The sequence below is a fragment of the Populus euphratica genome, unplaced genomic scaffold (genome assembly GCF_000495115.2).
Source record: "Populus euphratica unplaced genomic scaffold, PopEup_1.0 scaffold1.1, whole genome shotgun sequence".
Taxonomy (NCBI): Eukaryota; Viridiplantae; Streptophyta; class Magnoliopsida; order Malpighiales; family Salicaceae; genus Populus; species Populus euphratica.
Genome location: NW_011499845.1, coordinates 6,702,521 through 6,715,319, shown reverse-complemented (window position 1 = coordinate 6,715,319; position 12,799 = coordinate 6,702,521). Strand labels below are relative to the sequence as shown.

The window sequence follows — 12,799 nt, the reverse complement described above, 5'->3', positions numbered from 1 at the left end:
AAATAAACAAAGCAATATTTTAACAAACAGTAATTTACGAGCATGGGTATAGTGATTTAACTATGCTTTTAGGTTTTGTTAAATATAGAGCTTGGTATATATACTCTGACGCAGTGCACGGGCTTAGAGGGGATCGTGCTTGATTCGTTTAATCTCGTGTTGGTTTTACTATATTATTCCTTATACTTCACGCATTTATTCTTGCTATAAAGAAGAGGCTTGGCCTGTGTTCTTATACAGCTCGAATAATTACTGGTAGCTGAGCTACAAATTCATCGGCTGTACGTGGAATAAAGAGTGTGTTTGGCAGTGATCGGCTGTACGTGGAATAAAGAGTGTGTTTGATAGGGTTGTAATGATTATTTTTAAAATAATTTTTTATGTTGAAATATATATCAATAATATTTTTTTATTTTTTAAAAATTATTTTTAACATCATCATATCCAAACAATCCAAAACATACAAATCATATTAAATTTTAATAAAAATAAAAAATAAAGTTTTTTAAATTTTTTAAAAATACAAATTTAACCGGGTTATCAATCACTGCCCAACCCCGACAGTAACAAGGTGAGAAGGCATAAAGGAATACTTCCTCGAGAAATTTCGAGCTCAGCTATGGAAAGTAAAACCCTTGTCAATTTCTCAGCCCAGCGTGAATTATATTAAACTAATATCTATATTTTTTCCCCCTTAAAAATTACTTTACTATATATATATATATATATCGCTTCCAATAGAACCAGTTCATGGTTCGAGTTTTGAGTTTAGCGTGACAAAAGGCATAGTTTGTCATACTCGGGTTGAACCTTGAGCACGCTACATGGTCTGGCTTACCTCACAAGTGACAATAAGAGCGCAAGGGGTCAGTTTTAAAGATTTTTTTGAGTTTGTCGTCTTCTACAGAAAAATAAATAAACTAGGGCAACGGGTGTATGAAGATTTACGTATCCACACATTGTCAATTATCAGAATCAAGATTTAAAATAACTTTACATTTAAAGAGAACCTGACGTAAATTACTATGTCAATTTTGCAAAGAGTCGGGGCTGAAAGGAGATTTAAAATCTATTTTTTACTTGCGTTTTAAAAATATATTTAAAAATTTTAATTTTTTATTTTAAATTAATATTTTTATATTATTTTAAAAAGCAATTATTGGTGCAATCTCTATAAATGAATATGTAACTTGGTGAAACGCGGTGCAGGAGCAGAGAACACATATAGTTTCGGGGACGTTTGACATTGGAGTGTTGTTATGATAGATTTTTAAAATATTTTTATTTAAAAATATATTTTTTAATATTTTTTAAAAATATTTTTAACATGAGTATATAAAAATAATTTAAAATACTAAAAAAAATTATTTAAAAAAAAATACTTTTAAAAAAAATCTCAATCATAAAAATCATAATAAATCACAGTCTTCAATTGCTTAGCACGACAGCAGGCACTACTTGCAAGCAGACCCATGAAGGAATAGATTCGTTTTTTTGTCTTGAAATGGCTCCGGTGTTCTGTCTCTCCGAGCTGTAAAATCCTTTTTTGCTAGTTTAATCTTCTTCTTCCCCCCCTTGAACTCTTTCGAGCAAGATTTTGCACTTCGTTTGGTGGGGCTTCCTTTTTCCAGCAAGAATACTCGTCAAGGTAAAGAGAAGGACCAAGCAGGAAGCACCTAAGGGGAAGAAAGTGACAATGGTGTAGCTCCAAACTATCTAGAAAAAAGATAAAACGCTCCGAGGAGCAGATCTTAATTTCTTAGATGAAATAACTCCTGACTTTGCTTCTTGGCAATGTTAATCTAGTGATCTAGACTCCCATTCTCTCAGGCAATTGAATGCTCTTGTTGATCCCGACCCACCACATTCCTCCAAATGGAAATTGCTTGCACCAGATTACTTGACATCTGACTTCTCCCTCCAGAAATAGATCTTCTTTAGAGCTGAATCAAGCTGTTTCGAAATTAAAGAAACTTAAGTTCGGAATGAACCAAGTTTACCTTTCCAAGCATTATATATATTATGTGAAATACATCTCAAGTCTTTTAGCTAGAATAATAATCACGTTACCACGATACGATGCTAGAATCTCAAGCGAGACAACAGGAGAAATAATGTATTATGGAGGCGCGGGCATGCACGATAACTTAAATTTAAGAATTTACTCAGAATGGATTTATTATCTGAGTTCGAATAAACGAAAATTGATGTAATGATATTCTTTTATGTACGCACTGGGAAAATTTCACATGGAATAAATAAATAATATAAAATAATATACAGTAAATATTTCATGTAAATAACTGGCTTCGAGTGGCTGTAACAATGTAGTGTTTGGTTATTTAAAAAACCACATTTTCTTTCACTCTGTTGCTGAAAAAAAATCCAACTAATTAAGTTATTTGATTTTTTTAAAATAAAATATTTAAGGTTTTAGTATTTATTATGTGGTTTTTCAGCATTCGTATTTGAAACTTCAATAATGTTAAATTTCATTAATTTATTTATTGTAATCACTGCGGGTGCTAAAATCCTTGACATGCTCGTGGTGATTCAGAGGCGTTTGTTTTATACAAAATACTCTACTTACTGTGTTTTCTTTTATTCTTTTTTATATAATATATTCTACAACAATTTTAGTCAATTAAAAATAGTATACACAGTCAATCTCTTAAATTTATTCATAAAAAAAAAAACTTTCCAAGGTTTCGTATATATTTCACAAACAATAATCTATTTAAGGTATTGTTCAACCATTTCAATCCCTAATTTTATTATTATTATCACCATTACCTCATTAATATGATCTGATGCTATTGTTATTATTTTCATCATCACTGCAACCCTAATCTTTACTCAATCGCAACAATTTCATTACCATTATTTTTACTCGTTACATTATTATTATCATAGCAATACCCACCACCACCATATCATAATCATAAAACATTATCTTAAGCTGTAGGCATTATAATTTTCATATAATTACTTATCGATATTTTACATGTAAAATATTACCAAACAAGTGTCACAAGAATGTGTCTGGTAATATATTTGAAAGTAATTTTTAAAATTATTTTTATATGAGAAAAACATTAATTTAGTATTTTTTTTTCAAGAAAAACACACCTTAAATGTAATGTCAAACGATATAGTATAATTTAGATATTGATTTAAGGTTTGCACAAACTTTTTCCCAAAGCTGTTCGATGGTTCCTGGATATGGCCTGGGAAGAAGATCGTGGGTTTAGTCGTTTTCTCAACCAAACGAAAAAACTTGCATCTGTCGGGGGAAATCGATAAAGACAATTCTCGTTCTGTGCAAATTCACTACGGGCCAACCTAAAATTTGATTTTCATGCTCGTTTCTCGTGCGCAGCAAGTGACTGGGCAACTCGATGGCAAATCATAGAATTTAGCAGAATTCTCTGCTCGCGCACGTAAGATTTCTTATAACCCAGGGCCAGAAAATAATTATCCATTTCTTAATAGAGCTGCTGGGCCTCGAATGGTCAAACTCAATCAGAGCACCATGTACGGGGATGATAAAGTTTCTCAGTTTGTTTGATTTTTATTTTTGGATCTTGGTTCTTGGTTGGTAGCCCTTCCAGACCAAATACAGGTTCATTGGAGGCACATGTAAAGATGACGGACAGTCCATTGTTGGGATTTTGTTTTTTAATAGGGTGTTTGTTTTGGTGGTTGGTCTGAGTGTTTAATTTTTATTTTTATTTTAATTTAATGTATTGATAATAATAATAATATATTATTTTAATATAGCAAAAAAATATTTTTAAAAATAACATATATAACATTTACGAACACCCTCTAACCATAAATAAACAAGAATAGCCATACATAATTCACACGCGAGAATGCTCAACTGTCAGACGAAAGCCATGCGCACCGTGTTAAGTCACACTCATATAACAGGACCAAATACTTGGCCTCCGTCACGTTCATTCTACACAGTACACGCAGATCGTGGTCTTGATGCTAGTCAGAGCGGACAATCGTTAATTTGAAGTCTCAAATGTCCTAAAATCAAAGTTGAGACTCGGTAAAACTGAACGAGTTCGAAGGACAGTCGTGGACTCGTGGCTATATTTCTCATTCTAAGTTCGACAATTAAAATCCTAAAAAAATTGTTTTCCTGGAGGGAGGGAGGGAACTAACATGACAACGAATTCAACTTCTTTGAAACCGGATTTCATCTCTTCTAGATATGTAACAGGGCGAGTTCCTGCGCGATGCAGCGGGTTATAACATGAATAGTACAGGAAAGAAAAACAGGTAATAGATGATTCGGACGTCTTAATATAAAAAATATTATTGTAATATATTTTCTAATAATTTTTTTTAAACAGGAAAGAAAAACAGGTAATAGATGATTTGGATGTGTTAATATAAAAAGTAATTTTAAAAAATATTATTTTAATATATTTTCTAATAATTTTTTTTTAAAAAACAACTATTCCCACGTTCTCAACACCTTCTTAATAGCATACATCCATGAACACCAAACCATGGTTTTCCAACATGAAACTCACAATTGCGTTTTATCATATGTCAACTGCAACATAGCCGACGCAAACCAACCACTCCAGCACCGTGAAGGTGATCTTCTTAGTTGTATGGTTGAAGAATAAGACATAAGGTTCTGCTGACATGCTGCAGTAAAATGGAACCTCCATCTCAACTCTGTAAATGGAGTTGAAGGCTCCGGCATTGTTAACTGTTCTAGCAAGGGTAACGGAGTTTATAAGATTTGGTATGGTTATGAAAGGCAGATTAATGTTTTATAATGGATGGCCCTTCAGTGGGGCATTCTTTGGACTTTCCTGTTAACCTAGAGATAACAGTGTTGTTGGAGTCCATGGCACAGAGGTAATTCATGTAGTCGTCTGGACCCATGTCATACACTAAGTCTAGGAGTGCTGCAACATTTGGATTGGAAAACTTGACTGATTATTTCTTCATTCTTCATCAAGATTTTGAAGAATAAATAGAGTCAGAGAAACCTGCATAGATAAAGTTGTAAATGTGATCACATTGCTAAGACAATTCAGATAACCAAAAGGTAAAATATGGATACCAGTTGTGACAATTGCAAATTTAATGGTTGTTGGCATCCAATCAGGATGGATTTCTTCAAGAAGAGCCGCTATTCATGAGACATGAGGGGTTGCCATTGATGTTCCAGAATGCATGATATATCCACCATTCTAGAATCGATCAAGAGGAGACGTAGCATCTAAAATTTCACCCCAGGTGCAGCTATATCAGGCCATGCCACACAGAAACTATCAGATTATGCAACGCAATGCTTTGGAATTATGCTCAAATATATGGCCCAAGTTGTGACCTGCATCCTGCGGGTAACATGGACACATGATTGAAGACATGAGATTTATCTAACTGGAACAGAAGGATAAAAAAGGCAAGGTATGTTCATTTTAATTTGTTTTTAGGATATTGATTCCCATTATTTTGAAGAACGAAAGTTATGAATTCTCCTGATTATTACAAATGTCTGGCTTTAAAGTGTTGGATTTTTATGAAACTTGTTCCAAAATGATTGCTAATTATCTTTATGCTCAGCTAAGTCGAAATGTAAATCTTTGATTGAAGTATTGTTACCTTCAAAATTGAAGGAGCAATTGAATTGGGTCATCTAGATGAGAATCGTGTCACCTTCGCCAACACAAGCTTGCATACAATTGTTTTAGAGGGCTCAATCTTATAACAAGAGATCTGCATATTAGCAATCAAACAGATGACCAAGGACCAAAAGAGATAAGAGTTGCGAGAATATTTACTCTGTTTGCTTCTCATCACCTAAATTCTACGTGTCCATCATGATATAATTAGACTATGTTTGAAATTCCAATATACAAATTGATTTAATGTCATGGATTATCAGCTATACCTTCAGAACTTCCATTTTTTGTTCATAAATAAAGCTTACAGGTTTATGTGGATGGACATCATTCATATACATAGATAACACACCAGCCACTGCAGGAAGAGAATGCAAACCCCCATAGCAGCTGTGCAGAAAGAAAGAAGGCAACCACCTAATTAGTCATTGTCAAAAGAGTTATCACGCAGGTTAACTCAAGTAGCAGCTGCAGCTACTCCAAGATGATTGAATCACAGCCAAACAAAACCAATATGCAATAGAGTTTGAGAAAAAAGAAAGAAACAAAAAGCAGAGGTAGAAGCAATTGAACTCACTACAATGAGTCCTCGAAGGAAATGATAGCAGGGTAAGAATAAAAACTCACAGGCAATGAAACCCCAAAATAAAGCCAACAGTAAGAATAAAAACTCACAGGCAATGAAACGCCAAAATAAAGCCAACGTAGGAAAGAAACCAAGAGAGAACTGAACTTTTTGGGGAGAGAAAGCAACAAATTAAAACCTGGTTTTCTCTTAAAAGATAAACAAAAAAACAGATAACTGGACATGATGGAAAAGCAAGTAACTTTCTCTTAAAAGATAAACAAAAAAACAGACAACTTGACATGATGGAAAAGCAAGGAGGCAATAGCCAAGATGGCTACAAAAAACATAGCAGCTCCTTCCCAGACGAAATGACATGGATTGGCAGCATTGTACTGAACAAAAATAAACAGAAGCAAACCAATCAAAATTGAAAATAATGCATTACTTAACCTTGGCACATGCACACCATACCTAGACATCCTCCCTACAAAGAAGATGGAATGGCTAACCCAGAAAACGAGGGACACACGGCCACCATGTTCAATCAGCACCTCCTCCAACACAAAATGGCTTCCTGCACAACTTGCCAACTTGGGAATGCATTTCATGGGCAATCATTCAATTACAGCAATCAAGCAAAGCCCAAGAGAAAAGGTTGAACATGCCTCTCGCCCAAGCTCGCTGACAGAAATTGAACTGAAAGGAATGAAAGTAAGTTAGTCGAGATGCAGTCGGGAACTATTATGATGAATAGCAGATTGTCTCTTGATGTACAGTGGATTCACCGATTCTTTTAGGTTTCTGCTGTCCACATGTTTGCGTGGAAATAATATTATTTTCTAGACAAAGTGTTTGCATGGAGTCCTATAATCTTTACCCTTTTTCTTGAGCTGTCCACGATATTTCTCCAATGCCTTTTAGTTTTTTATTTTATTTTTAATGTAAGGTAGCATTTCGATACAACGTGAATAAAAACCAGAGTTTTTCATCCCTCAAGAATACAATCCTAGACTCTGGCATTTCTAAAAATTTCATTAACAATTTATTCAAGGTTTAAACTGACCTCTAGCTAGAAAAGAATATATATCTAAGCAAAAAAAAAAATTAATTTAAAATTAGCTACAAAGATAATTAAAATAGCAAAAAATGTCATATTTTGAGTTTAATTCAAGGTCTTGGAGACCGGTCAAGTATCCGAGCAATACTTCAGTATAATTATACATGCAAAATCATTTAATAAAATCTAAATCCGATTAAACAATCAGATTTAATGTTATGACTGTTTTTTTTTTATTAGAATACTTTTGAAGGCTTTTTGCAAGTTTTAATTCATCTATTTAGTACATGAATATATTCATAAATATATCACATTTGGTTCGGGTACATGATAAAATATGCATGCATAAGACAAAATAAACCATATTTTGTTAGCAACGACGAGATAAAATTCAAAATCATCCCTGTCTCAAGATCAAAAATGAATGAAATTTGCTATACTCTTTTTTTTCTAGAAGAAATGCGGGGCAAAGACGGGGATCGAAAAATTAATAAATAAGAGGAGGAATACAAGGAAAAGGGAGAAAATTGCGGTGACAATTTTTTCCACGACAATAATAAGGGTGTTTTTGGTATTGAGGTTGCTATTGTAGTTGTGGTTTTAAAAAAGTTGTTTTAAAAAAAACACTTTTAATTGAGGTTAGTTTGGAAAAATATATGTTTGGTTAAAACTGTGGTTGAAATTGAGGTTGAACAAAAGGCAGTTTAAAGTGTTTGGTAACCATTTATGCAGTGCAAACTGCGTTTTCAAAAAATGTTAATATGTTTTTTCAGAATAAAATTTTTTAATTTGATTTTTCTACGTTCCAGATCGTTGTCGTGTGCCAGTCGCAACAATAATTTTTTACAACGTGAAAAAAATATTATATTACTGCTTCGTTAATGAAAAGCTTTATAATCCCATACAAGCATTAAGTACTGTTATTACATCATTAATCAAACAAGACATTATATAAATTCTGCTTTATTGTTCCATCAAACTATTTGCAATCTCATCACGTACGAAATTCATCCTACTTTGCCTACTGTTTCCAATGCTTTCAGAGCGTGCTACAACATCTGGTAAAATATCATCAGGTACATAACTGGGATTGCGATCAAATTCCGCAAATGCAACATCATCATGCGATCTTTTTCTAATGTAATTATGTAGTGCCATTGATGCAACTACAAATTCAACTTGCATTTTGTATGGATAAGCATATATGTTTTGTAAAATCCTCCACCTTTGTTTCCATACTCCAAAAGATCGTTCAATGACATTACGTAGCGATGAATGTGCACGGTTAAAAACTTCTTGCCGATTTCTAGGTTGTCCACGACACCTAAAATCTTGTAAGTGATATCTCTCACCTTTATATGGACCTAAATAACCATACTCATTTGGATATCCAGCATCAATCAAATAGTATTTACCTATAATTAAAAACAACATCAAAATTTGTCATGTAATTAGTAAATAAAAAAACAAATTTTATACCTAAGAACATAACAAGTTATGTTGTATACCTACCTTCTGGTGGTGTAGGGAATTTTATATTTATATTCTTAATAGCCTCATGAAAAATACGTGTGTCGTGAGCACTGCCTTCCCATCATGCCTACACAAACATGAATCGCATGTCAAAATTACAAGTCGCCATTATGTTTTGAGTCGGAACACCTTTTCTTCCGATAAATGGAATTTGATTTTCAGTTGATATACAAGCCCGCACATATGTTCCATCAATTGCACCAATACAATTCTGACAACAAAAAAAAACAAAAACCATTGACAATATGATATTGTTATTTACTAACATGCATAAATCAATTTTTGAATTGAATACTAACAATAAAAACACAAATATTTTTCGTACCTTGAAATGCAACATATATTTAGGATCTATTGCAATTTCTCGTGGAGTGCTTGTAAAACTTGGGTCATCTGGTTTTATGACATCGACTGCAAACAAACATACAGCTGCGAGGACTTCTTTAATGCATCTACTAATAGTTTCCCCCGAATGTTGAAATCGCTCTTGCACCTCCCTATTTGAAGCTCCTAGTGCTATTGTATATAGAAATATTGCAACTTTTTCAATCACACTCATCCTTCTTGAAGGCTTCAACCCATACGTTGTTTCTAAATCACTGCCAAGGCTCATCAAAGTTGATGTGCCCATTCTAAACATGTTGACACATCGTTGCTAATGTCCTCGTAAAACTTCAGTTAACCAACGCATACCTGTATTGTATGAAACCATGCATGGTTCTTTATGTATATGATTAACATAATACATGTTTAGTGCCCTAGCTGTGCACACAACTAACTTTTCCCTATCAAATTCTCGCTTCCAAAACAATTCTTCATCAGCATCACTATCATCATTATCGTCATCGTTGTCGTCATCAGTGTCATCGTTGTCGGTGTCGTCGTCGTCATCACCATCCCCTCCCGAGCCACCGTTGTCATCATCACCATGATAATTAACGTGATCAACAACACGATCCATTAAGTTATCATAATCATCATCAAGACCTTCATTGAATATTGCATTTAAACGTGCTTCTTCCATATGTATAATCCTAAATAAATAAACACTTAAATCATGTTAAACAATTTTTTTTTCTCAAATAAAACACAATGTCTAATGTGATACCTGCATGATTAATTTTATATCAAATAACTATTATATTATACTACTTCACACTAAACAAAAATATTGAATTAAAGACGATGAGGGCAGACGATTGCATAGCAACGGCGAGGCAGGTTGGTTATGGTGGCCCTGTTTTTTTCTGAATTTGCTCTACTTTCTTCTCACTACCTCTGCTGCGGTTTTTCCTTGCTGCACTTGTTTCTCCCTGCTCTTGGTGGTGCTGTTGTTGGCGACGATGAGGGCAAACAATTACTGTGATGGCAATGAGGAATGTTGGTGGTGGTTGCCCTCTGTTTATCCCGTGGCTGCATTTTCTATCCGCTGAGTTTGTTCCCCTACATTTCTATATTCGCTGGTTGCCCTTTGTTTTCTCTTCTTTTAATTAAGCATTTCTGTGTCTACATTTCTGTGAGGTTGCTTCTTCTTTTCCCAAATTATTTTGTTCCAGCATTGTCATAGAGGCTCGGTATTCAACAAGCCGTGTTAATTACCTTTTCTCTTCTGTAAACTAAAGTGCAAGGTGAGTAACAGTTTATCGTAGTGTACCATAACTTGTTTTTGCATGTGAATTATATTTTGGAATTATATTTTGAATCTTGTATTTGTTTGTATCTTTACTTTTTTTTTTTCTTATGTAACGAAAGTGAAAGGTTGGGAGCGGTTTACCGCAGTGTACCACTTAGCTTGTTTTTGCATATGAATTGTATTTTAAATCCTTGTATTTTTTCGTTTCTTCACGTTTTATTTTCTGTAACCAAAGTATGTGCAAAGCAAGAGTAGTTCTATTACAGTGTACTAGTTAGCTAATATTTACATGTGAATTATATTTTGAATTCTTGAATTTTTTATTTCAAAATTTTTAATATGTTTTACATTTTGTATATTTTTCCCCTTATTGTTAATGCACATTACGTGTATTTAGAAATATAAATTAATAGGTTAACAAGCTTCTAAACTACAATTTATATTTCTAACCCAAATCAAAACAAAAAAAAAGTTGATTTATCTTTTAAAATGAATGTATAATTGGCTTTTCCAAGCAGTATAATTTATAATTAAGCAATATTAATATCAATAATTTAACAATCATTTGTTTGCATTTTCTACCGGTTGCATTCAAGCATGCATATTTTGTAAACTATAAAAGCATTGTCCACATCATATTACATTACAAATACATAGAAACTTTCAGGATTGCAATTCATAATACGTAGAACGTATCGAATAACACTACAACTTTTCGAACAATTCTGGCTGATTATCATCTTCAGATCTCTGAAAAAATACATAATTGTCAAGACATTTTAAAACATGTTAGATAACAATTTAGATAATAATATTATCAATAAATTTATAAAAGCATGCATTCGGGATCAATAAATACCTCCCCGTCTATGGTACCTCACGCCGTGTAAACATTTTCTGCAACCATTTCATCTTGTTTTCAAGACTACCCATACTGAACCATATTTCTCTATTCCTTCTCATACCCAAGAACTCAGTAGCATACGTATGAAAATCATCACCAATATGAACTCCTTCTATTGAGTGCAGCTCAGTCATAACCTCAAGAATACTACACCCTTTCTTATCTCTACATATAGATGTGGAATCACTATTGTTTGACATACTTTCAACCATATTATCAAACCGTGATAGTAGCTGCATCCCAATTCCAGAACTTCTTTTCTTTTTCCTGATTGAACGTCAAGATGTTGTCTTTCTTTTCTCTTTCCACTACTGCGTGTGTTGCTACTGCTTGACATATTAACCCCTCTAACCATGTTGCACACATCATCGGTGAAATTTAGAATTCCATCGTCTTCTGAATCACCGCTTCCTTCTTCCAAATCAGGTTGTTCGTCATTGGCATTTGGATCCTCAACAACACCAACATTATCATCACGACGAATTCCAACTGATGGTGCCCATGCATACTATCCAGTAGCAACAATGTTGGTGAACATTCTGTCGAACTTCAACCGTAAAGACGGTTCGATACCTGCTTGCCTAAACTTTTTTGCACCTCTTATTTCCTACACAAAACATTTAGAATTATTTAATGTATCTTGCCTAAATATTTTGGTAATTACTGAACTGAGATTTAACGAAATTAAAAATTAAGGAGCAGCAAAATAACCTGAATTTTTATTTTCCACCACTCATCACTTGCGGAAATTGTCTCTAATTCTGCACTCCAGCCCACACCAGTTTCTGAAATGAGCTTCGTCCATATCCTCCAATCCTTTTTGCAGCCATCCCATTTGTTCTTCAGTTGTGCCTTTATGAATGCGTGATCAGTTATTTCTTTGAAAGATGTTTGCAAATATTTCCAACTGGCCTTATCGAAATGAGTATTCGGTCTCATTCCCATGTCAATGGCCTTGATGCAAAGGTCACAAAAGACATGCAACATTTCTTTATTCCAGGCAGCTTTATCAATAATTTCTGGATTATCCATTCCTATTTGGATAACATATTTGCAAGCAAACATCATGAATTTTTATAACATGCTAATCATTTGCGTAATATTGGAAGGAAGTTTATATGACATGCAATAGTGTACTATAACTAGTACTGTAAAGAACAATTACATTCAAAGTTGATTATATTATACTATTTTGAACTTATTATATTGTGTAAAGTTCTCCATTCACTTACAAGTGATTACCATTCCATAACAATTATAGTCATTCCATACAATATGTATGTATCCTACAAACAGCACACATCAATACTGCACATCTTCATACATCATCAAGGTAATTGAAATTCATTAGTAGTCAGCTCAGTTTCCAGCCGAAAGCATAAACATATCAAACAGATTCTAAACATTTTTTTTTCTATGACCATCACCTCCTAGTTCTCAAATC

General features: G+C 33.6%; 1 protein-coding gene across 1 annotated transcript in view; it reads right to left on the bottom strand.

Annotated features, from left to right (window-relative positions):
* Nucleotides 1-11,646: 11,646 nt before the first annotated feature.
* LOC105125406 (uncharacterized) overlaps nucleotides 11,647-12,799 on the bottom strand; it is a 1,674-nt gene continuing 521 nt past the window's right edge. Inside the window, exons 2-3 of the mRNA XM_011025830.1 lie at nucleotides 12,067-12,389; nucleotides 11,647-11,962 (exon numbers count right to left, since the gene is read on the bottom strand). Coding sequence (XP_011024132.1) covers nucleotides 11,864-11,962; nucleotides 12,067-12,387 — 420 coding nt within the window. The 5' untranslated portion in view covers nucleotides 12,388-12,389 and the 3' untranslated portion in view covers nucleotides 11,647-11,863. The remainder of the gene's footprint in view (nucleotides 11,963-12,066; nucleotides 12,390-12,799) is intronic.